This window comes from Geotrypetes seraphini, chromosome 16 (genome assembly GCF_902459505.1).
Source record: "Geotrypetes seraphini chromosome 16, aGeoSer1.1, whole genome shotgun sequence".
NCBI lineage: Eukaryota > Metazoa > Chordata > Amphibia > Gymnophiona > Dermophiidae > Geotrypetes > Geotrypetes seraphini.
In genome coordinates, this window is record NC_047099.1 from 43,872,505 (window position 1) to 43,899,655 (window position 27,151).

General features: G+C 41.3%; 1 protein-coding gene across 1 annotated transcript in view; it reads right to left on the minus strand.

Annotated features, from left to right (window-relative positions):
- The window catches only part of USP21 (ubiquitin specific peptidase 21), a 35,867-nt gene that overhangs the window by 1,657 nt on the left and 7,059 nt on the right, over positions 1 to 27,151 (minus strand). Inside the window, exons 4-14 of the mRNA XM_033924967.1 lie at positions 24,446 to 25,271; positions 20,077 to 20,136; positions 19,251 to 19,374; positions 18,800 to 18,911; positions 17,800 to 17,937; positions 14,363 to 14,427; positions 8,544 to 8,647; positions 8,189 to 8,275; positions 7,043 to 7,121; positions 5,875 to 5,982; positions 856 to 970 (exon numbers count right to left, since the gene is read on the minus strand). Coding sequence (XP_033780858.1) covers positions 856 to 970; positions 5,875 to 5,982; positions 7,043 to 7,121; positions 8,189 to 8,275; positions 8,544 to 8,647; positions 14,363 to 14,427; positions 17,800 to 17,937; positions 18,800 to 18,911; positions 19,251 to 19,374; positions 20,077 to 20,136; positions 24,446 to 25,246 — 1,793 coding nt within the window. The 5' untranslated portion in view covers positions 25,247 to 25,271. The remainder of the gene's footprint in view (positions 1 to 855; positions 971 to 5,874; positions 5,983 to 7,042; positions 7,122 to 8,188; positions 8,276 to 8,543; positions 8,648 to 14,362; positions 14,428 to 17,799; positions 17,938 to 18,799; positions 18,912 to 19,250; positions 19,375 to 20,076; positions 20,137 to 24,445; positions 25,272 to 27,151) is intronic.

Here is a 27,151-nt window from a genome sequence, read left to right on the forward strand (position 1 = left end):
TAGGAGAGATTAATTGTTCATGCCATTTACTTTGATTTCCTTTGGCTGGTTTGCTTCAGGAAGGTGGTGTCTTCAGCTCAGCATCAGGATATTAATTCAATTTCACCTACTCAAGTACCCTCACTTCCTCTCTGACAAAAGTGCTCATTACAGATTCCACTGCAACCAGCCATCTGTCAATAAGTGGAAGTTAAGGAGAGGGAGAAAATGCTGACTATTCCCTGTCAGGGCTGAGTAGTATTTGCTTATTGGAGTGATGGGCTTCAACTGGATTTGGGGTAGTTTCAGCATTCAGATGGATAAATGGAGGAGTGGCTTAGTGGTTCGAGCAGCTGCCTCAGCATTCAGAGGTTGTGAGTTCGATTCCTACTGTAGTTCCTTGTGACTAGGCATCGCTTTGATTGTGGAAAAGTTCCATCCCTTGCCTGAGATGTGCTGTTCTTGTATTTCCAACTAATGTTAGCCAAAGAGGAAATATGTGGTCCTGGAGGTGATGTTTTTCTCCATAATCAGTTTCTTTTTAGAATATTCAGAAAACTTTTCTACAGGTCTCTGGGAAACTAGCCATGGAGTGGAGTGGAGGAGTTGCCTAGTGGTTAGAGTAGCCACCTCCACACTTAACACTTCATTGCCCAGGTACAATAGAAGGAGCTGTCTAAAATATGTCCACAGAAAAGGCGGTATATCAAGTCTCATCAAATAATATTGCTCACTTGTGTAGCCAATAGATCCAGCTTGCTCTCACTATAGAATAATCACTATCGGGACAAAACTTTGCGGTTTACTGCCTTGTCCACAAGGCGATACTGTGATTCCATATTCAACTCAGATAACAGATTCCAGTAGCACCCTTACCTGGAGTCATTGTAGATGTACCAGTTGGATTGATCCCTGCAGTAGGCAGTATAGTGACCATAGTGGACACTGCCAGAGTGATTGCACAAGGCATAAAGGTTATATACCGGACTCCCTGCAAGAGAAAGAGGAAAAAAATCAGTTCTTCAGAACTAAACCTTGCTAGAGGCTGCGCGCAGTTCCTTCTTGATCCCTGTTCCTTCTAAGCTGTGTATGAGTGCATTTGCACACAGAAAAACATAGCATACAGAAGACCATGCTTATTTAGATTCAAGGCAACTTACAAATCAAAAGCTTTACAACAATTAAATATAAAGTAAGCAGTATTTGGCTCTCTGCTGCAGGCCACTGAGATCTTGCTCCTCTTTGAAGCTTTCCCACACTAGTTCTCCATTGTTGACCATCAGGGGTAATCCTTCGTTCAGGCCTGGTCAGGAGTCAGCTTCAGGACACCTTGTGGGCTCCTCTATCGCAAGGGAATAATGTGCACTTACCAACAACTAGTGCACAGATATGGACTTAGTTAATAATAATAATTCATTTTATTTTTATACCGCAGTGCCTCTCAGTTCTATGCGGTTAACAATAATGAAAAGCTGGACAAAAACAGCAATAGCTTTAAAATTTGTGATAGCATCAGACAAATTGATCAAAAAGATAAGTTTTAACATTTTTCCTTCAACTCCAACACTACATCTGTTCTCTGCAGGTGGAAACTAAAGAAACTCTTTATCTGGAAGCACAATCTGCGATACCTCTTCACTTCCACCATAAATTTCTATTGGAGTCATCACCAAGTATTGACTTTACTTCTTTGGGAATGAAGGGGGTCGGCTGACCGGTCCATACAGCGTCTCAGTCAGTATTACAATACAAGATGATATTGCTTTGATATATTTCACCAGCTAGGGCGCATCAAGCTGACTTGCCCCCAGGTTCCTGCGACGTTTATTCTTGTGCCGAGATATTGCACTTTTGGAAGCTTTTACACGCTTTGTGGAAGACTAAGTGTGGCTTCTTTTTTCACTTTCCATTTTGACGCATGCTATTCCTAAGGGCCTGAGGAGTTTTTTTGCAACAAGTGCTTTTGTTGGCCAAGAAATGGATTCTGTTACATCGGCTGGACTCTGCGCCTCCCTCAGTCTCTGAATGGCGTATGCTGATGCTCCATCAATTGAAAATGGAACGGATGGAAGTCACTGATATGGATTCTTTAAAGGGTTTTCAGATCCAAACAGTCTGGGAACCCTATTGGTCTTCTTTAACTATGTATGCTCGTAGCAATGTCCTGAATCTCTAATTGAGTGTTTCTATTTTGCCTTTTAGCATGGATGCCCCTCTCTCTCACTTCCTTATTTATAGGGGGGGGCGGGTTTAAAATACACCTTGTTCAAACACATTGCTTTACTATTTTTTTTTTTTTTATTTCTATTATTCAACAAAATTTTACAAGAATACATCTTGTTACATTAAATACAGGAAAGAAAAAACAATACAGAAGTATTACAGATTCATACTTATAAAAATAATTTTTCCTTTCTTAGACCACCATAATAGTGGGATGGTCAATCGGAACTTTTTGAGAGAAATTTAACGAGGAACTTAATTAAACGATTAGGCTTTATGTTCTAAACACCAGCTATTAATTTCTATTTCCCCTCAGTCCTTGATGATTTTCTTTACATCCAAGAATTCCTTCAGGTGATTAGGAGAAAAAAATGTATATTTAACTCCCAAATACCTAACTAAGCATTTACAGGGGTATGCTAACAAGAAAGTTGCTCCCAATTTTATAGTATCTTGACGCATAGAAAGAAATTCTTTCCTCCGTTCTTGTGTAGTCTTTGCGACATCAGGATATATCCAAACTTTTTGCTCCCCAAATAATTTCTGTGAATTTTTAAAGAATAGTTTCATAATCATGTTCACGTCTTGCTCAAAAACGAATGATACTAAGAGCGTAGCTCTAACTGTATCAGCAGTAATTGTTTGTTCAAGAAGAGCAGTCACATTAGCAAATTCTATTTCATTATTTTCCCTCCTTATCTCTTTCTCAATCTCGTTTTCTCCTTCTTGTCTTCCGGGTGTCTTCTTATTTGGTAAATAGTAGATTTTATTTATAGGGGGAATACAATTTGACGAAATCTTTAAATTTTCAATCAGGTATCTTTTTAATAAGTCCAAAGGCAATATACCCGGAATTTGAGGAAAATTTAAAATACGGAGGTTCAAACGCCTGTTGAAATTTTCAAATTGCTCCAATTTCTTATTTATAAGGAAACTATCTTTAATTGAAGCCATCTTGAATTGTTGTAAATGCAATATATCCTCCTGCATCTGCTTAGTTTGAGCACTAGAATCCCTTTTCATTATTTCCACAGTTTCAGTCAGCGAGTCCAATTTTTCAACTATTTTTGTTACCTTTTCAGATGATTTTTCCATTTTTGACTCCATCCGCTGAAGCAAAGACCAGATGCTTTGAAGAGAGACCTCCGTCGGAGAGGACAAATCCCCCTCTCTCTTGTTGGCTTCCATCAGCAAACTGTCTCCAGACGCTGTGCCCTCGTCGGGAGACCCCGCGCCTCCACTTCCGGGATCGGGTGTCTCTCGCCACATCGTTCCGGCAGTTGCTGGACACGGAGGAGTGTGGGAAACCGGAGGAGACAGCGATGTTTCTATGCCCGAAAGGGCAAGCGACTCCCTCTCTTCGCCGCCCAACGCCGGGCTCTCTACTCCGGATATTGCTGGTGCCGGAGGAGCCGAAAAGAAGCTTTCCATCGTTAGCTGCCGGGGGGTAGACGCCAGGGCCGGCGAGGAAGGTCCCCTGACCACCCCTTTTCTCTTCGGAGGCATAAAGAAAATGAGGTAAATAATTCAGGCAAAAGCTAAAGCTAAACGTGGAGAGATCTTAACGCGTCTCTCACTGCTCCTCACATCGCCGCCATCTTGACCTCCACCCATTCATGTCACATTTCAAACACTGTCTGGACATTAACCCTATGTAAATAGAGAAGGGAGTATAGTATATACTGTCCCACAGTTTTGTTTTCAGTCTCCACCTGCTGGTCATGATTGGATATACACCCATTCGTAAAGATTAACCTCTACTGGTCTGGAGAGTGCTAAAGAAAAGAGATTTGAAATAAAGTAAGTAGTATACTATGAGGTAGGAACATAGAATAGTCTTACTGGGTCAGCCCAATGGTCCATCAAGCCCAGTAGCCCATTCTCATGGTGGCCAATCCAGGTCACTAGTACCTGGCCAAAACCCAAAGAGTAGCAACATTCCATGCTACCAATCCAGGGGAAGAAGAGGCTTCCCCATATCTTAATAACAGCCTATGAACTTTTCCTTCAGGAATTTGTCCAAACCTTTCTTAAAACCAGCTACGCTTTCTACAACCTCTGGCAATGCGTTCCAGATTGTAACTATTCTCTGAGTGAAAAAATATTTCCTTCTATTGATTTTAAAAGTGTTTCCCTGCAATTTCATCGAGTGCCCCTACTCTTTGTAATTTTTGACAGAGAGAAAAACTGATCCACTTGTACCCATTCTATTCCACTCAGGATTTTGTAGACTTCAATCATATCTCCCCTCAGCCTTCTCGTTTCCAAGCTGAAGAGCCCTAACCTTTTTAGTCTTTCCTCATATAAGAGGAGTTCCATCCCCTTTATCATCTTGGTCGCTCTTCTTTGAATCTTTTCTAGTGCTACTATATCTTTCTTGAGATAAGGAGACATTACATTACATTAATGATTTCTATTGAGATAAGGAGACCAGAACTGAACGCAATACTCCAGATGAAGTCACACCATGGAGCGATACAGAAGCATTATAATATCTTTAGTCTTGTTAATCATCTTTTTTTTAATAATTCCTAGAATCTTGTTTGCTTTTTTTGCCACCGCCGCACATTGGACAGAAGGCTTCATCGTATTGTCTACAATAACACCCAGACCCTTTTCTTGGGTGCTAACCCCCAAGGTGGACCCTAGCATCTGGTAACTGTGATTTGGGTTAGTCTTCTCAATATGCATCACTTTGCATTTGTCCACATTAAATTTAATTTGCTACTTGGATGCCCGGTCTTCCAATTTCCTAAGGTCTGCCTGCAATGCTTCACAATCCGCATGCATTTTAACAACTTTGAACAGTTTAGTGTCATCTGCAAATTTAATTACCTCATTCGTCATTCCAATTTCCAGATCATTTATAAATAAGTAAAATAGCACCGGTCCCAGTACAGACCCTTGTGGCACTCCACTGTTTACTCTCTTTCATTGAGAAAAATGACCATTTAACCCTACCTTCTGTTTTCTATCCAATAACCAATTCCTAATCCACAACTGAACTTTGCCACCTATCCCATGTCACTTTGATTTTCTCAGGAGCCTCTCGTGAGGAACTTTATCAAAAGCTTTCTGAAAATCTAGATTCACTATATCAACCGGCTCACCTTTATGCTCATGTTTATTCACACCTTTAAAGAAGTCAAGCAAATTTGGGAGGCAACCCATGCTGACTCCGTCTCATTAAATCATGTTTGTCTACGTGTTCCACAATTTTATTTTTTCTAATCGTTTCCACCATTTTGCTCAGCATTGAAGTGAAGCTTAGCGGTCTGTAATTTCCCAGATCTCCCCTGGGGCCCTTTTTAAAAATCAGCGTAACATTGGCCACCCTCAAATCTTCAGGAACTACAGATAATTTTAGCAACAGGTTACAGATCACTAACAGCAGGTCAGCAATTTCATGTTTGAGTTCTTTTAGTACCCTGGGATGTATACCATCCAGTCCTGGCGATTTATCACTTTTTGACTTGTCAATTCACTGTGGGTATCCTGAAATTCTGACTGACACCAAAGTCATCAAATAGGATTGGGAAGTCCTGCTTTAATGGCTGGGCTAAAGGAGGAAGGGTATAAAGATGAAGAAAACCCCTAATATGTAAAGAACAGTTTAATAAAATACTTCAGCATCGAAAATCCATTTTTTAAGATGTGGGAATGTATACTTACCTGCCTTTTCACTTGCAAACTCTTTCAGATTTAGCTTCTGGAGGGGGAATTCTACATGGATGGAGCATTTTTTGATGGAGAACCTGGTTGTGAAAAACCTGTTCAAGTCTGCAGAGAAACAATGAGTTAAGGCCATAAGAACTTAATGATAAATATTATCCAGTATCCTACGGGATGTGTCATAGCAAGATATGCATGTTTCCCTGATGCCGTGCTCTTGAAAAGGGAGGGGAATAGTTCTATTAATCATATTATCCATTTTCAACTGGGTAAGCCTAAGCATAGGGACGTGTCATAGTCACATTTTGATTGCCAGCAGTTGATTTGAACAGGCCAAGTTTAACTTTAACTTAAGTTCTCCCGACCTTGATAAAGATATGCGAATCGCGTCGGGAAGGGGAATATTTGGCTATAAAGCTAAGTTATGAATTTATGCACTATAAAACCAAGGAATAGATTGTAGATAACTTAATTGGAAACAACAAGCTATAAAATATGAATCAGTAATGCTGTATTGGGAATAACATCAGCAGGAGTTTACCGATTCAGTCTTCAGCATTACATGTTCAAATATAAAAGTAAGAAAGTGAATGCATGGTAAATTCAGCGCCATTGTGACACAGTCACAGTGTGTCAGGGGCCAAACAGAAAAATAAAGTGACTCCTTCCCAGGTCACTTGGAGAATCCATTTCACCTAGGGGCATAAAATTCTTGTGAAAGTTGGAGAACTAAGAGAAACGCTTTCGGGCCTGGCAGCACAAACAGATCATATGATATCAATGGATTAGAAGGCTAGCTCCAGAAAACAACACTTGTAAGTAGTCAAGCCTCTTCCCTTTTACATAGGGTTTCCAGACGGCCGGGTTCCCGGATGGATTTCCAAAACCTTGCAATGTATCCAGGTTTTGTTAGTCCCCATGTCGACGCGATGATGTCATATACATATGCACATTAGTGTGTCATCGCGTCAATGTTTACACACGAGCAGAGGATCTCCAGGTGCAAGTAGAGCGGAGGTTTGTGTGCGTGTGGGGCTGGGGGTGGGGCCAAGTGTCTTTTTATTTTTTTTTTCAGAAGAAATCTAGCAACCCTACTTTTAGTCCCCTTTGCAGCCTAAGTTCCATGTAAAAAGCTAGAAATGCAGGTCAGTGACCTAGAAAAGGATACGTAGTACGAGGATGCGAGGGAAGCGCTGGATGGTTAATTTTTTAGTACTTTTCGTCCTCTGCTTGCATCGGTCACAGATCTGCTCCAGGAAAGAGTAAAGAAAACATTCTCAGTGTGTGGGACATGTCAGAACTTCTCAGTGAGCCTCCAAACCTTCCTTCGATTTATTGGATACCAGAAGCAGCAATCAAGCTTTGCACCCTTCAATCAACTTTCAGGGCCAGATTCTCCATAATCAGCGGCTGCTTACAAAAGTGGTGCCGATTATATGTTAATCGCACAATGACGCTGTTTGGAGAACATATAGGCCAGGATTTTAAATGCCTACATTGACGGTACCTAACCTTTGATGGCTTTAGGCACCTCCTTATTCAGGACAACAGCACCATTTTTAGAGGTGCCTTTTTTTACGGCATTTTAATCAGTGCAGTCAATTACTGCACCAATTAAACCAATTAAAACAAATTAGGTGGTTATGGCGCTATTATTAGAATCAGGGCCTTTAGTGTAACATGTAGTAACCTCCAAATCAGTGCATGTTAAGAAATTTTTATTATAACAAAATGGGAGATATGAACTGACAAAGTCTTGATTTCTTTCTTTTTAGTATTTATATACCTCTTAGAGCCTAAGTGGTTTACATTCAGGTATTCTGTCCCAGTGGGCTCACAATCTACCTGGGGTAATGGGAGGTTAAGTGACTTGTCGGGATTTGAATCCATAACCTCAGGGTGCTGAGGCTGTAACTCTAACCACAATGTCCTACACTCCCACAGGGAGAAAATTATTTTGTTTTATATACATATACAATGAGGGCAGTTTCCAAAAGCAATTTGCCTAGGTAAATTGACTATTTAAAAATTGCTTACCCCTCCTGTGTGTCTGTCAGGACCTATTGAAGTGCTTCCTAATCTTTTTGTGCCGTGACTCCAAGATTGAAGCCCCCCCAAATTATATGAGCCCCCTGAAAGTGCAGAATAACGATGGAGAGCCCATTTGGGGTCCTGACCCATAGTTTGAGAAGCTCTGACTTATTGTTTTGCTTTACAAAGGCCTTTAAAAGCAACCACAAGCCAGGTCGCTGCATCCAACAGTATCAAATAAATCCATTGCCGAGCCCCCTAACGTGCATCTGCTTGAACTTACTGGTGCATTTTCTGAATTCAGCTCCTCCTCTTTTGTGAAAAGGGTAAAGCAGTCCAGAAGCGACACCTTTCCACCTGTGAAACCTTTCTGCAAATAGAGGATGGAGAATGGTGATGGCATTTTTAGCATTCTACTACCTAAGATTTTTTCTCAAGACCCCGTCCTTCTCACATGCTTTGGCAGGGCTGTCACTGTCCTGGCACTTCACTTTTATGCTAGCACCTCTCAGAGAAGCTCAGCACTCCAGTGAGGTCTCCTGGCCTAGCTGGGCACGCAAAGAACAGTATCTGCACACCTCCTCAGACAATGACCTGTTCTGAAACTCTGCATACGCATGCATTAAAAGGCACTATACCTTTGGAATTGGAAGCGAGATATCACAGAAAACTTCAAAGGTGGGGGAACGATAGCCACAAGATTGACACTTGAGGCAGCTTTTCAACTGGCCAACAAAGAGATCTAAGTGGAAGGAAGAAGAAAAAGTAAATGGTCCATTTATTCTCTATTTAAAGATATAACTCTTGTTCTGATTTTCTTCCAACCTTCAACATTCACACTGCACTGCTGTACATAGTAGTAATTTGAAGAAGTTGGATTTAGGTACAGTGGATATTTTCCTGATCCCAGAGGGAACAAACTTTGTATCTGAAGCAATAGAGTGTTAAGTGATTGATCGAAGGATCTGAACCCTGCTTCCCTACTCTAAACATTAGATGTTGTTATCTTTTTGACCAATGGCTGATGAGTTTGAGGAAATAGACTGTTTTAAGTTTAAAGAGTCTGGAGAGACTATGTTTGAATTGGAGGGTGAAGAACCAATGGTGAAAAAGAAAGCATCTGTTTCAGAGACTATCCACTCATTCTACCTCTTTGCTATTTCCATTCACCACATTTTCAACAATTTTCCTACTTGCATCAAATTCATCAGACACATATATAAGGATCAATTTGTACCAAAACCCCCTTGCATTCTCCAATTAATCCGCTTACCAAGTCTCACATTCTCTGAACATATGAACAATCCCATCACTTATATATAGTTCATTTAAAAAATTAATCTACAATTACGTGAAACAAACAACTAGCCATAGGCCGGCCAGCAAAGATCATTTTGGGGATGAAAGGTATGTTCTAAAAAGGAGGCTAGCCTGTAGCAGTGGCTATGGCAGTATTGGAGGACTGGGCTACTGTTTCGGTTGAAACAGAGTGCAGATTTTGGTCTCCTCTGTTCTTGATTCTATTCACTGATATCATCAATCTCTTCTAGGTTTGATAAATCTGTGCCCATGCCTTCTCCCATTTTGCCACTGAAATCTAAATCCAGTGCCCTCATAGGTGGAAATAGGGAGTCCTTACCCTGCATAATCACTCTATAGTAATCATTTATTACCCTTTGCTGTGCCTTATATTTCAAAAGGGGTCTTCTCCTTCTTGAGGTGCTGGTAATACAGTATAATGCATTAGAGATCATTCTCATTAAGGCCAAACTTCCCTTTCCTAGTAATTGACTTCCTGTCTCCATTTCCCAAATGCCTCATACATTCCACCCAGTAGTAAATGATCATTCAACCGAACAGTTGCTTTTCTGCCATTTTCATTTCTTGTGAAGGGAATCTGAATTTCCTCCATTTTATTCTCTAGTCTGAGTATCCGGACTAACTCCTGGTCAGCAGCCAGTGACAATGATGTAAGCATGACTGAAATGGGCACTGCCAGAATGCCAACCGAAATGAAACAGTGCTTGTGAGAAGCCAAGTATTATGAAGCTTGAAAGGAAACTGTTTTATAGTTTGCCTTAAGAAAAACTGGCACTGGTTAAGGTTGTTTGTTGCCAAACAAGAAGAGCTGTGCAAGGCAATTAACTAATCAAGAAGTCTGAGACAGAGGCCAGAATAGTGTATGAACTCTGCAAGTAAGCCTAGAACTGTTGGAAAAAGGCAAACTAACTAAATGAAGTAACTCACTGCTGTAAAGTTCTAATGGGATACTAAAATACATCTTGGGAGGGATCTACAAGCAGATCAAAGGGTGGAATGATCCCATATGCTGGTTTAAACCAGTAGAGTGCTTCAGATGAATAGCTGAAGTGATGTAAGCCAGCAGGGCTTGTGAGCTTGAAAGTAAAGAGGCAGAGCTAAAGCAAGTGGTATAGCTCTGGGCAAGACTTGTTGTAGACAGGTCCAAGAACTGTACTTGTGAAGAGAAGTATTTGTTTTCTGTTTGGATAAAGATTAAACACAGTTGTGCTATGTTATGAACTGTACTGAAGCCAACAGCACAAGTCTGCAAGAGGAAAAGATCCTGTATTTTTGTTTGTTGCCTTGAAATGCTTCTGATGAACAACAGTGAATATTGCAAAGGCAAGAAAGTGAATAAAACTGTTTTGGTTTATTCATTTTGAGTATCTGCTTGTTTCAGACAGCCAGTTCTACCAACTCCATTATTGAACATACCGCTTGGTCAACAATCAGTGACCGGGTCAACCCCATTAGGTAATGCCAAGGGCCAGCACCCGGCCACAACTGGTATCTCTCCTATTGACCTTTGTTCTAGGTTAATCCACTGTTTGGGGTCCCCTTAAGCCCTCCACTGAAATACTCCTATTTGAGCACTGCTTATATCATCACTTATTAATTTCTTGACGCATTCAAATCTAAGGAGAAATTATGCTTACCTCTTAATTTTCTTTCCTGTAGTCCTACTAGATCAGTCCAGAAACTAATGGGTTATGCTCATCAACCAGCAGATGGAGACAAAGACCAAAGATCCATGGACTCTGCCCTGTAACAGCACAGTGTAGCCTTAGGTCTTCAGTATTTTGAATGATAAAACAATGGAAAGTAGAGTTTTCCATTTCTTCTGAAATTTATAGTTAATAATATACTTGGATCTAAAATACTAAACTTTGAAACAGAAGAAGAAACTGTTCATTTTACAACAATAACATAATGAGCAGAACCAATAAAATATGAACATAAGAGTATATATGTTTGGGTTGGGAGGATCTCTAACCTAGTCTGGAAGGACTATAGGAAAGAAAATCATTTAATGCCCCTCGTAATTTATCTACCTCAATATGGTCCCTTGATAGTTCCATACACTTCATCCACTCTTCCTGCAATGACTTTAACCCCTTTGAAAAGAATTATTCTGTTTGACCTTCAAACCAGGACGTCACAGCTTCATTGATGTTTGCATCACTTGAAAAATGCTGTCCACAGAGATTAAAAACTCTGAACAGGAAATACAAGGGGGTCAGGACTGTAGGGTAGATGGTTCAGCTGCTGAAACCCACATTCTCAGATGGCAGCCTGTGATTGTTGTGACATGTGCACTGGCGCATTGTTGTGAAGAAGCAGCACACCTGCTATGAGTTTTCTTCATATTTTCTCGTTGATTCCCGCAAAGCGATCACTGTGTTGGCATAACTCTCCCCGGTTATGGTTGTCTTGTGTTGCATGAACTGCTCGGATTCCATGTGACTAGGAGAGCCAAACCCATTTGCCAATGAAGGCAGTAAATGAAAGGCTCTCTGGTGGGACGCACCTCCTTGGAAGAGGTGGAGAAAGATCTGATATAATACCATAAGACTCATTCACAGATTCTTCAACCTCAGAAAAATGGAATGGGAGGTTTGAGTCCAAGGGCTCCTTTTGCTTCCGGGTAGATTGAGACGTCGAACATCAAGGAGAACGTCGAGTTGATCTGGAATGCCTCGATCAAGATGAGGAACGCTGGGAGGAGGCTTTGGATGAGTGTCTGAACGAGTGGTGAACGCCTGGAACTCTCTCCCGAAAGAGATGGTGGAGGAAACTACCATTCTAGGATTTAAGGGAAAACTGGACGCACATCTTCTTGCAGGACACATTGAGGGATACGAGTGACTAATGTATGCACCAGGGTACGCCTGGTTGAGCCTCCCCGTGTGCGGATCACCGGACTGGATGGACCCCAGGTCTGATCCGGTGCAGGAATTTCTTATGTTCTTAAGATCCGTGAAAAGAGCGACATCTGGAAGGAGTTCAATACTTTGATGTTGACAGACATATGGAAAATGGTCGATGTCGTGATGTGGATCAATGTAGATGGCTTAGGAGAAGTTCAGCAGGTTCTGGTAGCCTATTGTCAGACTGGGCTGAGGCTGTGGCCTGCTGCGTCAAAGGAGGCAATTATCTCGAAGAAGGTTGCCAATTCCTGCTGCAACAGCATTTTCAGCGTTTCCTGCAGCGAAGGTGCTGGTACCAAAGAGGTCAAAGTCAGCTTTGTTGGATGTCAAGGTGCTGGGGATTTGGGAGTAGAGGGGCGCCTCAATGGAGATAACACCTGTAAAGAAGGAAAGCGCTTTGGACACTTGAGGTGTTGATGCTGGAGATGCTTTATAGACTTTTTCCAGATATCATCGGTTCCTCGACGAGCCGAGGAGAAAGAACCAGAATCTCCTTGAGAACTGGTCAGCAGTTTCATCCCCGACACAGGAGTCGACATCAATGGAGCTTGAGATGTCAGTACCAACTCCAATGATGTAGCTGATGTGGAGCCAAAAAAGCTTCTCAAACTGAAGGTGTCGAGCCTTAAGCGCTCTTTTCTGCATACAACTGCAGAGGGTACAAGAAAGGTCCCGATGCTCTGGGCCTAGACACTGCATACACCAGTTGTGAGTCCGAGATGGTTCTATTGCGTCGACTACAATTTCTGAACTCACTAGGTGTTGGGGGACATGGATGGAAAAACCATAGATGCCAAGTCAAATGGGAGGTCAAATGAAATTATAGCTGAAAACGAGTTCACGCTCCCAGCACAGCTGCCGCCAGAAGGCCCAAAAACACAAAATTGTAATAAAAAGAAAAATACTGAAAGAAAAAAAAATATGTAGTAAAAAAGAACAGGAAGGCAAAAAAAGTACAAGAAATGTACCGCACCAGGGAGTGTGAAGAAACACTACTACTTTGCTCTGTGGAAGATGAAGAGCTGTCGGTCCTGTGCACACACATTTGGTTCAGGCAGTACTAAAGTTTAAAGTGACAGTACATTTTGGTATATGTCCGTGCTGGGCTCCGTGGATGACGCCACCTATATGTGAGAATATACTGCCTGCACATCCTTGGAGAATAATAACACCACATCATAAAAAAATTAAAACACAATGTCATACTTACAGCTATTTCCCCCCCAAAGCATACATAGAGCCAAGTTTCTAAGGCTTTGTATAACTAATTTCTTGTGGCATGGAATTCCACAAATAAGAACCAGAATAATCAAAACTGTTTCCTAACAGAAGAGTTTAACCTGAGAAAATGAAAGATTTTCCAACAAAACCTAACTGCTTTGCAGTATCCTATTTAATAACATTGGGACTCCCATAGGAAAAACTTTAAATAGCAGACAAAGTTTTGAGATGTATTCTCGCAAGCACTGGTAACCAATGGAGTTCCTTTGCTAATTTATCTGTATTTGACTCTAAATCGCTTAGATCTGTGATACGCTTAAGCGGTACATCAAATGTGAATAAAACATAAACAACGTAACTCAGCCAGAACCAGATTTTTATGATCAGTTTCTCTCTTTTTCTGAAATCATTTGGGCTGCAGTACTTTGAACCAGCTGCAATCTTTTTAAACTGCCTTGAAAAAGTGAATTACGGGACAGGAATCCAATCTACTTGTTATAAGAGCATGTGCAATTTTAAGTAAATCTGATCTGAAAATAAAAAGACGACCATATCATTAATCTGTAACTTGAATTTCATCTGAATTGCAAACTGTTTCCTCTGTAACATCAGCTTTGATGCCAATGGATTAGTTATGAAAAAACTACAGCTGCAGATTTTGCTATGTTTAAGACCAATTCTTGATTATTTAATCATTCTAATAGTCGAGCTGTTGGCTTTTGTGCTATACACAGTGGAGAATGATACGGGGACAAATTTATCTCTGTCCCTGCAGGAACTCAATTTCCCCGTCTCATCTCCGTGAGTTTTATCCCTGTCTCTACTCCATTCCTGTAAGCTCTGCCTTAACTGCAAAAGTCTCGAACACTTATGATTTTAAAGTGTTTGAGGCTTGTGCAGGAAGTGGGACGGGGAAAAATCTGCCCCTGTGTCATTCTCTAATACACAGTAAAGGAGGAGATCTGGCCACTGGTCCTTGACTCCACTATAAACACAAAAAGTCTTACCTACTATTTTGCTGTCTTCCCTCTCCAAGTAACGTTTCCACATGTGACTGGCTCTTTCATCATCGCTTTAAAAAGGAGAGAATAGTCAAGTCTATAAATTTATAAATGCAAAAAGTCATGTCGCAACTTTGAATCATTCGGAATTTATGGCCTTACTGTAGTCAAACTGAACTAGCAACTCTGATTCATGCTCTGATAATGAGACACCAAAATTTCTATTACTTTCTGCTTGGTTTTTTTTTTATTAAATCTTTATTCATTTTATTTTCAACATCAAGTGTACAAAAATTTCAACAATAAGATATCACATCACTTGAATATTTCAATAATTATTAAAATGAGCTTTATCCCCCCTCCCACCTATTTCATCTTATATCCCATATATTAAAATAGACAATAATAATATCCAATTTTTAATATTAAAGTATCCTAACCCACCCTCCCCCCCTTTCTTCCATTAATATCCCATAAGGAAAAGAAACAAGTAATCATTAATTATTATATCTTATTAATGGCCCCCACACATCCTTAAACTTATTAAAATAACCATTTTGTACTGCAAGCAATCTTTCCATTTTATATAAATGGCATACTGAATTCCACCAGAAACTATAATTTAATCTAGAACAATTCTTCCAATTATACGTTATTCCCGTAAGGATCATAAAAAGCTTATTGTTAGCAGCAGAAATTTGACACTTAGCCCTCGTACTCATTCCAAATAAAACCGTATCATAAGATAGTGCCACATGATTTTCCATCATAAGATTAACTTGGTCCCAAACTGAATACCAAAAGGCCTTAATGAATGCACAATGAAATAATAGATGATCTAAAGTTCCAATTTCAATATGACAATGCCAACATCTATTAGACTTAGAGCAATCCAATTTTTGTAAACGAACAGGGGTCCAGAGTGCTCTATGCAACAGGAAAAACCATGTTTGCCTCATAGATGCAGACATTGTACATTTCATTCTCCAAGACCAAATACGTGGCCATTGAGATGCATTAATCTGGAGATCGGAGGGCGGAGCTTACCTAAGATGGCGGCTTGAGGCAACGCGGAGACGCTGTTGGCAGGGGAAGCGTTTTTCCTTAATTTACCTGATGGTAAAAAGAAAATCCAAAACCCGGGTTTTCCTGGGTGAATCTTCATTACCTGCTGGGCCGATGGATGCCTTTGTGGAGCGCAGTGCCCGAACTCAGATACCGGAGGAATTCCTGGCAGGAGGAAACGCGCTGGCTGAGGCGTGTGGTCACTCCATTCAGGACACCACCTTATCCCCGGAGGAGCGGAGCCCACCAGTACGTCCCAGTTGGAGGCGGGGCCGGCCCGAGACGTTCCCCTGTTGCACCACCAGAGCGGGGAATCCAAATCTGAGTGGTCTCAGGAGAAAATTCCATCATTATTGGTGGGGGAAGTGGATACAACACATGGTGACGATTTTACAAAGATTTCAATGATAGCTGCTGCTCAAGGAAACGCGATTGCGTGGGAGCTCAAGATGGAAATTACTCCACTGCAGAGACCTAAAGTCTTCACTATAGAAACAATATGGGAAACGATCTCAAATCTTCAGTCTTCTTTGGGCAATCAAATACAGCAATTATCCAATCGGTGTACATCAGTGCTATCTGAACACTTGGAATTAAAAAATAAAATCTCAAGCTTGGAAAACAAGTCGTTGGACTGTGAGACCAGGCTGAAATCCTTGGAAGCGCAATCCCTGGTCTGGATTAAAGACAGTGGTAATGTATGAAATGCTAGAGAATGCAGTTAGAAGATGGAATCTTAGGGTTATAAATTTTCCCAAAGTTGTGTCTATCCCTGCACTGGACATGTTTTTGAAAGAAATTTTGAAAGTACCAGAGACATCATATCCGCCTATATCCAAAATTTATTACCTCCCTAGTAAGGCTAAATCTCAGAATCTTTCTGCTGATAGTTTAGACTTGACTAATTTATTGGAGAGGTCGGAAATGGATGTCCAGGTACCAGCAACATTGCTTGTTTCTTTTGCTATTGATTCGGACAGGGAATGGTTGCTAAAACTTTTCTTCAGATATAGAGAGGTTTCCTTTATGACTTATAAAGTGAGAATGTACCCAGATGTATCTAGGGCTACTCAGAAAAAGAGAAAACAGTTTTTGCTTTTAAGACCACAGGCTTTGCAGTTAGGAGCGACTTTTGTCCTGCGTTACCCTTGTAAATGTGTATTGGTATATCAGTAGAATAGATATGTTTTTTACGAATCACAGCAATTATCTAAGTTTATTGTTTCTAAAGGTCGGATAACATCATCACCGTGAGGATTGAATCTAATAAGTCTGCTCAATGATACATAGTTCTGGGACTATCAAGCTGAATCTTTGTTTTCCTTTTTTCTTTAGTTTTCTTTATAATGTTTCTCAGTCAATTCTTTAGCTCCGTTCTCTGTAATTGTGGACTAACCATACCTTGATAAGTTCTTATTATCCTTGAAGTAGGGATCATTTGTCTTTTGACCCTTTATGATGAATTTGTTTCAGTTTATTGTATTTTTTCTTTTGACTGATAATGTTGTCAAATGTTTGAAAATTATAAATAAAGAATTAAAAAAAAGAGATGCATTAATCTGATGCTTAATCTCAATGCTCCAAATATCCCTAAGTCCATTTTTGGGCTTCTGCTTGGTTTTAAAAAAGAAACAGCCGATTAAACTACAATACACACAAAATATGTTACCTTGCATTCTTATGGGCTTCAAATTACATGTATATAGAGTATAATATAGGTTTTATGTTATTATTTGTGTTGTTTATTGAATTTATTTGATTATTTTTGTCCTTTGTGAATTCAATATATAATTTGGATTTTCTCCCATGTTTTTCCAACAGTAAATCTCCACTGCTTTCCAATTAAAGCCAGAATGTATTTTAAACTGTTCAAAAAGAGCCTTAAAAATCAAAGGCCACAAAGTCTTAGCTAAGAAATAGGTTAAAAGCTTATATTCCCTTAATTCCTTAAGATCTCTGCAGGAACTACTCTTCTTTTTCATCAAAGGCAAGTTGACATTAGCCAACATTCTTTCATTAGAACATAAGAACAGCCTTACTGGGTCAGACCAACGGACTTTCTTTTCCTTAATTAGATGTTTATTGTACTTTGCTGTGATCCTAGTGGGCTAAGTGGTAGCCTTATTTATTTATTATAACAAAAATTGATTTGAGTTCTCACTGAACCAAACCCAATGGCATAAGTTCAGCTGACTTCCAGTGGGCCATGCTCTAGGTTTTGTGTCTTTACTAGTTAGGAACCAATCCAACTACTTTGGTTTGAAAATGCTCATGAGAAGGGAGATGCTGATGCAGAACTGGGTGTCAAGAAGCAACCAGGAAAGGAAAGCAAGATCATCAGCACAGAGCAAGCTCAGATCCATCTGAGTCTTAGTTACCTGGGGGCATCTGAGAACTCCAACAAGGAAAGGCGCTTTGTATCAGACAGAATGCTGGGAGTTCTTCGGCCTTTCCTGTTGATTTCCACATGCAGCCGGTCCATTAAAAACTTGAGAAATTCCTGAGCATCCTGTTGACTGCAAGGACAGAATCTCAATGTGATTATTGGCACACCTTCTAAGTTTTGTTCACACCACAAAGAATATGTGAGATAGAGCTCATTAAGTGTAAATTTGTGTGAGAACATTAGTGCATTATTAGGGGATCATTGTAGGATCCTATTTTATAAAGGCAAATAGGCACATTTTTGAAAAGATACTTTTATAAAAGCACTATATACACCAATGAAAATAACTACACACACATTTAGACCTGCTCTGACGCAGGTATAATTTATGTACAAGCTTGTGCCGTTATGAATCAGCACGTGTGTGTATTTTATAAAGTGTGCACATAAGTGCCAATCCCACTTCTGTTACCCTGGCCGCTCCTTGCCCCCATAACCCCCCACAAAGGAATGCATATGTTTGCCTAGGACAGTCAGGAGGCTTTGTTCCCTCCCAATCAAACTGCTTTGGACTAGAAGGAGCAAGGCCTCCCTCCTTCATACAGGGGCTGTCACTTTAATCCGTTTTCCTGCAAATGCATAAAGTTCTGGTAAGCAATTGCTCCTTTCTTCCATGTACTCATCTGGATTATATCGCTTCTCATGTTGCCAAAAGATAGGGTTACCTGGACATAGTCTCTTTTTAGAGGGCATGTCCGGGCATCCGGATGGCTTTTCAAAACCTGGCACTTAATACTGATATGATTATATAAATCATTTGTTGGACTCTAGTGACAATGTAATAATGAAGTCACTACTCCTCGTGTGCAGCACGGTGTAACAGTGAGTGGGAAGGTATGTATGTGATAGCTTCTCCTCTGATTTCTACAGCACCAAATCCCTGGTTACAAAGCATGTGGGCAAAGTAAATGCTTCTCTTCTTCATCCTCTACCTGTATCCTGTGAAGGAGGGAACATATCTCTGAAAGAGAGTCTTAAACCACCCGGGATTCACAGCTTCTGAAGTGTCAGCATTCCATAAAGCAGTAATAAGATCAGCAAATGCTAGGAGAGAAGAAACATACCACTGTGAGTCTCAAGTGCACTCCCCCATCCAATACACTCTTCTGAGCCTCAGTACTATCCCTCTGGCCATTTCACCCCCTGATATTGAGCAGAATGGATGGAAATGCTTCCCATGGCCAATCTGTTGCAAGACTTGGTGCTCTGTTCTAGAAAATATACCACACTAAGCATCTATAGCATTTTTTTCTGATATATTATACACATTCCCTCTTGACCTCTAATCCACATGCTTCCTGTTCTTGGCCAGAGTTCACGTGGAACCAGGTGTGCTTTATATTTCTAGATGCTGAGTGTCATACTCCTAAGAAGACATCCCACCTTCTGTGAGTTCCTGCTGCGAATGGGAGATGCCAGGTTGCTCATGACGGTATTCTCTCCGCAAGAAGTAATCTCGGAGGGCTTGAGTACTGCTCAGACACTGAATTACAGCATTCATGAAGCACTATCAGGAACAAAAGCAAAAATAAATATATATCTGAGATACATTCAGCCAGGCTTGGAGCTAACAAAGGTATCTTCCAATGCCCCAGCACCCACCCTGTGTTCAATGTTTGCCTTATTTGGTGGCAATTTTATGGTCCAGTGGTCTGTCTTTTTCCCATTTTAACATTGCCATTCCAAAACCCCAAATATGCCTGGTCCCAAGGATCTCGTACCTGGATTTGCACAGCTTTCTTCTGGAGTTTATAGCAAGTAATATATACCGGCAACATAACAAGCTCTTTTTAATCAGGCCAGGGGCATCCTAAACAATTGGAATTATTTCTCTATTATTCTGCCACATTTTCTTATCTCCGGTGCTTACTGCAGACATACTTTTTATTTTCAAACTCCCATCAGCAACTGTATAAACGTCCATAATTCAATATATAGCCAACATTTATCCATTAATGTTTAGAAAGGGCCAAAATTTATTTTTAGAGTGTCATATTCAGCAGATAAATGTATCTGGTTAGGGGTTATCTTCAAAAGGACAAGTTATCTATTAAAGTTTAGATTGCATATTCAGCAGTCTCATGGCGAATCACCTGCAGTGGCTATGACTTTGAATCTTGACATCTGACTTCCCAAGAACATTCACTTAAAAAACTACCCCAAGATGAAGGAAAGTGAAGTGTTAAGCAAGGAGACCAATCTTACTTACTGTGTTACCTAAGTTTCTAAGTCCTATTCGGCCCGTCCCCAAGACAAGAACTTGCTGTGTCTGGGAAAAGAGAGGAGAGCAAAGATTTGTCACAAGGCAAACATTCAGTGGAAGGACTCTGCAACTACCACCACTTTCATGACACAGGATCTGAACCTGTAGCCTTCTTTCTCCTAACCACTGCTGAGTAAAAAGGTTCAGCTCCTCTGACTGAGGTATTAAAGGATATCTACATCACAATCCCATTAAATGTCATACTGTCAGAGCGGATTTGTATACCTAGAATGGAGGTTCTCCACAGACAGCAATAAAATACAGCCATCCACGTGGGTGATATCACTTAGGGCAGCAGCCACTTCACTATATTTATACTTAAAAATGCTCGTCCCACATGCAAATGCCTTAATCTATATCTTAGTGCTCCTTTACCGAGCTGGAAAAGGGCTGATTTTCCATTTTCTCTACTAATGGCAATGTGCCAATGTTGCCATTAGTGTGCAGTCATTAGAATGAGTTAGCGCGTGAAACACTTACCTACTGTAAGTGCTCCTGTGCTAATCTGGTACTAATCAGTTAGACTACAGACATGCCCACACTCCACCCCTCAGGGAAAAATTCCAAAACTTTTTTAGCATGTGGTATGCACATGCAGTTGGAACTCCCCACAGGACGCCCGACTGTATGCCAAGGTAAGCCCTTTTAAGCTGCGGAAATCACGCACAGCTCAGTAAAAGAGCAACAACGGGTGGCAGGGAATGGCTGCATTTCCTGCTGTGTACAGTGAACTCCAATTATAGGCAAATGCAGCCAACAACATGGACGATTCCACAGCTGAAGCAAAACTGCAGCCCCGGGAAATTGCAAATTGTGTAGATAGCAGCTTTGAAAAATGTCCTGCACCAAAGAATGCACAATGCAATGATTTCAGTTGACCAGGGGTGAAAAGTCTGTGCTTGCTTGCACTTAAACCAAGACTAACAGACAATTTCCTAATAAAATTTGTTCTCCCTTAAAGAGACGGGGCACATGGGGCGGGTGAAGGGGGGATGGATTTCTGTTTTCCTTTTGGAAGGTGTTGGCTTCACTGTTGTATGCTGAGGAAGTACTTATGTTAGCTTGAATTCTCCCCCTTTTTGCGAAGGGTGGGGAGTTATGACTTTTGCGTTGTTTTCATTGTACTTATGCTGTAAAATGAAAATAAAACATTAAAACAAATTGTTGTCCCCTATGTTAGCAGAGATTTGGGGGAAACACTGTTCCACATAATAATCAAAGTGATTTATGTTAAATCTTTTGTATTAAAGTTCAAGAGCAGAGAACATTTGTAAAGTAAGCAGCATGCTATCATCCAGGGCCAAGTCTCTGCTCGGTGTTTGTCCTGAAGAAAAACTCCTGCTGGCATTCAAACTTGGCCTTCAGTTGGTTATTTCATTGTCTTCCTCTTTTACTTTTTCAGTTCAGTACTCTGCTTTTTCAGCAAAGTCAGTTTAGAGTCTCTATTAGGGTTTTATATAAAAAGTGTTTTAGGCTAGACTGATATTTTAAGTTGCATTTCAGATCATAAGATAAGATCAGATTAGAGCACAGATAGCAGCTGAGGAAAGTCTCTGTTTAATAATAGTTTATTTTTATATACCGCCATACCCGGGAGTTCTAGGCGGTTCATATCAATCAATCATAATACATACAGTACAAATAGATATATAAAATTGAAATCATCTAAAAATTCAGCAAAGTTAAAAGCTTACAGTAGGAAGATACAAACAATTTAAAATGAGATAAAAATTATTAAGTAAGTAATAAGATACATTAGGATGCCAGTCTGTTGAATAACTGGGTTTTTATCTGTTTTCCAAAATCAAGATAAGAGGAAGTTTCTAAAGCAATTTTGGCAAGCCTTGTATTCAGTTTGGCCACCTGAAAAGAAAAGGTTATGTCGAGGAACCTTTTGTAATGACAGGATTTTATTGAGAGATATGCAAACAAGTGTCCGCTTCGAGAGCTCTTATTAATGTAACTCAGGGTAAGAAGACTCTGGATTCCAATGGCAGCCAATGAAGCTTGTGATAGAACGTAGTCATATGCTGCCAGCCGTATTCTGAACTACTCTCAACTTTTTGAGAATTTTCTTAAAAGCACCCAAATATATGATGTTGTAGTAGTTCAGAATACTTAAAATGGAAGACTGAGTTAACAAGCGAAAAGAGGCTTCATCAAAGTACTTCTTAATGGTGCGCAGCTTCCAAAGCACCAAAATGCTTTTTTTAAATATTCAATCAGAATGTTTATCCAAAGTTACTCCCAATATTTCTAAAGATTGTTCGATAATGTAATCCATCCCATTTACATGTATCATTGATTCTTTGATTTTTTCATTGGGAGTTGCTAAAAAAATGTGTTTTTTTCTGAATTTAATTTGAGTTTGAAGGCAGCCATCCAGAGTTCAATCTGATTTAAAATAGTTGATAATGAATTTGTAAACTCAGATGACAGACAAGTTAGCGGGATGACTATAGTGATGTCATCCACATAAATATAGAATTTAAGCTTTAAGCTCTGTAAAAAATTTCCCAAAGAAACAAGATAGATGTTAAATAGGGTGGAACTCCGCAGGAATGAACCCAGCGGTAGGACAGAATATCGTCCTTAAGCACCTGATAAGATCTTTTGCCCAGTTCAGGACATTTCCCGAAATTCCAATGGATTCCAAGCATTAACTTAAAAATTACAGCTAGGAAAAGTTTCTGTTTAGCGCTTAACATTACGTAGTTTAAAAGTACAGCTAAAAAAAAAAAGAGTAGCCCTACAGAACACTTTTTTTAGAAAAGTGAAACCTAAAGCTATAACGATAAGCTCAAGGACTTATTTTATTTAAAGTACTCTGCAAGATATTGGGCTGTCGGGTCTAGTCCTTCAATATATTTCTTCATTTCTCCATTTACAGTCCTATCTGGCTGTTTACCATTGTCCTCTGAGCTGTGGTGTTCCCCTTCTTATTTAAAATCTTTTTCAGTCCATTGGCTACCATCATCCAAGATCTGGGATTCAGCACATTTTCTATGCAGAAGAAGTAGACAGAGATTTAATAGTAGACATTCAGAATATAGCTATAAAAGGGGAAGTATTACTAATAGACGATGTTAACACGCCAGATGTTGATTGGGATATCCCTATTGCGGGGTCTTCTAGAAGTAAAGAGATCCTGAATTCTCTTTAAGAAGATCTGTTCCAGCAATTGGTAATGGAACCCATGTGGGATGTAGCCATACTGGAATTAGGTCCCAGTGATCTCAACTCACTGTGCCTTCACTCCTTCCCTCCATCCCAGGCTCTCCACCCTGTCCCCCCTTCCCTGTCGTACCTCCTCTGCCACTGGAATTCCTGGTGGTCCAGGTGTGTAGCAGGCAGGAACAAGCTTTCCGTGCTCCTGCCCGCTGCTAATCCGGTCGGTTGCTGCCTACTGCGAGTTCTGGCCTCCAATCACTGAGCTGTACTGAGCAAGAGCATGCTTTGGCACTGCTGGTCGGCGCTAAGCGGCTTCCTGAATGGTTCCTGCAAATTCTCGAATTCCGGTCTCCAAACGCTGAGCCGTGCTGAGCAGGAGCGCGCTGGTCAATACTAAGTGGCTTCCTGAATGGCTCCCGCGAATTCTCACATCTAACCTCTAATCTCTTATTTTGTTTTGCAAGCCCTCCCTTCCATTCCTAATCTTACATTTACCCCTATCTGTGATTAATTCAGAAGAGTTCACAAGAGGTTTAGACAAGCTCTTGGAGGAAAATTAAAAAAATGATTTGCCAGGCAAAATAATACTCATCCTTGAAAATGAGCTATTGAGAAGTTAGAGCTATTTTTTGGGATCTGCCTTTGTCAAAGACTGGATGTTGGGATTGATCAACCTTTGGTTGACATTCTTATGTCCCCCCCATCTTCCTTTTCTCCTCACCTCAATGATAGAAATTCATCGGGACATATAATTTGCAGCCTCTGCTCCAGCCTTTTCCCTTGCATAGCTAAGCTCATGAGAAAGAAAGGACAGAACCCTACAGGGCCTATGAGTATGTGTCAGCTCACAGGTCCAAACTGCTGTTGCAAGACCTCTGCCATTGAAATTACCCTGAAACCGTTTCCTCTTTCTTCCATGTATGAGCCTAGAACGCTTAATAGTAAAACCAACCCTGCCAATGGATGCAAGCATTTCTCCTGCTTGTCTTCACAGAAGAGGAAAAGCTATTTCAAAACCTACAAAAAAGTATACAAATTGAAGAAAATGACCCTCTTATGCCACCTTATATTTGAGCCTTGTACTACACCTTCTCCTGTGCCTGCCTCACACAATTACACTGCAAGGACACTTTATCCTACTTACAGTGGCAGTCCTCTCTTCAGTTCTGCTCCCCTCAGGAACCAGGGGCTTGCTGGTTGGAGCACTGGTGGATGTATCATGATGTAGAACAGTGTGTTCAGCCTGGGGATCTGGGGTTTGTGTCCTACTGAAGCTGTCAGCTCGAGTAGCTAAGAGCGTGGCAACCATGTTCAGCTTGGTCCTTCCTTCCAATCCAGGCAACACATTAAGTCTCTTTAGCGAGGAGCTTCTTTTGAGAGAGGGGGCCTCAAAGATTCCCTTGCGACTGGAAGGAAAACTGAAGTCCTTCAAGGTGACCTTGTCAAAACCCCGACATAGGTCATCCCTTTTATCCAACAGCTGGCTCAGGTCCCCGTGGCTGACAGACTTTGAGCGGGTCAGGTTGCCTTTTCTCCTCTCTGACTCTTGGCTCCACCCGGAAATGGCAGTGTTTACAGGGTTTAAAGGCGTGCTCCCCAAAACCATGCCGTCCTGCGGTGGGCTGGGGACGCCAACTGTGTGATCTGCTTTCATGGGCCCTCGCCGCGAAGTTGTCGGGCCTCGTGATGGATTGCTGCGTTTTGAAGCACGTCCTCTTTCCTGTTTTCCCCGGTCGTCCAATGGGGTGGGCCTCGGCGGCAGAGGGCGGAGTTTCTGTGCAGATGAGACTCCATTGGTTAGGACAGTGGGAGTAAATACAGAGCCCTGGCGCTCTTGGCTCAAAGTTCGTTGGGCACCAGGGACCTTGCTGAGGGTTTTGGGCTGTGTAGAAATGACTGCTGTCTCTCTGGCACGAATGCCTCGGGACTCAGAGGCCTGAGGCATTGTAGGAGCAATATAGAGGAAGAACCTAGTAGGGAGACAAAAAGCAAGAAGCAAGCTTTCAAAGAAGGCCGAGCTCTTAAGGCCAACTGGGAATACACAATCTTGAACTCTCTGCTCTAAATATCACAGTTACTATAATCACTTCATTCTTCAACACAAATACTCTGGACAAAGATTCCCAAACTTTCCAATGGATGGCAAAGTATGCCCTCAGCACTCTGCCTCTAAGAAGTAGACCCTGCTCCGTGTCACTTACAATCTAGTTAAAATGTGTACTAATCAGGAGGCCAACATTTACTGGACAAAGATGTGTCACAATCTAAGAAAAGGTACAAGTTTTAGTGCATGCTTACTTGAGAAAGAAGCACGAAAATAAGAAAACAAATACCGTATTTTTCACTCCAAAAGGGGGTGGAAATCTCAGTTCATCTTATGAAGCGAAGGTACAATTTTGTTACCCCTCCGCACCACCTTTTTAAATCCACCCACCCGCTGCCACCGCCACTGCACCATCTTTTTTTAAAAACGCACCCCCCTGCCCACCCGTCGTCGTTGTCCTCCCCTGTTAACCTGGCGGTCCAGCGTGTATCCTTTGTCTTACTTCCCAGCCTGCGGCGCAAAGATCAGCAGCGCAGACGGCAGGAGCAAGTTTTACGCTCTCCCGCTCGGCACCGCACTACTTTCCGAATGGCTGCCGTAGGTTCTCGCAGGACTCATGAGAACTTACGGCAGCCATTCGGAAAGCAGCACGGAGCAAGTGGAAGAGCGTAAAGCTTGCTCCTGATGTCCGCGCTGCTGCGAGCACCGTCTTCAAGGTAGGTGCTGCGGCAGGGAGGGAGGGAAGCCAGCTGGAGCTGCTAGGCCCATGAGCAAGGGAGGTGGGCTGGATTTAAAAAGGTACTGGGGGGGGGGGGCTGGCTGGCCTGGGACTGCCTGGTTTGGGGCTGACTGGATGGGCTGGGGCTGGCTGGCTTGGGGCAGCCTACCATTAGAGGTGCCCACCACTAGATGTGCCCTGTACCCTGTCCCGGCCTACCACAAGAGGGGGGACAGGGTACACCATTTGGTTCAGAATTTTTTTTCTTGGTTTTAACTCCTCTAGAGGTGGGTGCATCTGATGGTCAGGTGCATCTTATGGAGCGAAAAATACGGTAGATCTATTACTAATGCAATCTATGTGTGTCATAATATGATAGGCTAAAAACATTTTTAGTTGTAAATAGAACCCAACTGACATTGTTGCCTCGTTTCTCAAGTAAGCGCACACTAAGACTTTGTACCTTTTCTTAGACTGCGACACAGATAACTGAATAATTCTACCCAATTATCTTTATGCAAATATTCAGCAGACCTTATTCTGCCAACCATTCAACTTAGAGCTGGTCAAAATGTATTTAACTTTACAAAAAAATAAAATTTAAACCTAAATGATCCTGTTAACTCTGAAAATCAGAGATACTTAAATTAAGGCTGATAGCATTCATGATTTCCCATGTTCAAATATTGTAAAGAGGCTCACCAAAGCAAAATGGGATCCCTGGCCTACCCCCCACCCCTCAAGACCCCCATACCAGCCCAATGAGCACAAAAAAGGTATCTTAAGATGAACCAGCTCTGTATACTTGGTTGCTTTGACAGTGCTAGAATCACAGCTGATAATGTCAGAGCAACCGGGTATGCTGAGCTGGCAGGAGGAAGAGTGAATCCTCCCAGCTCCCTAAATACTTTTTAGGGGCTCCAGAGGTTGGGAAGGACTTCAATAGGGAAAGAGAGGATCCCTGCAATATTTTCTTCAAAGTGTATGTTGGGGAGGGGGGTCTGGCTACTCACATATTGGACTAACATTGCAGCCCCTACATTTAATCAAGCACAGGTAGCACAACAAATCAGTGATAGCTTCTGAAT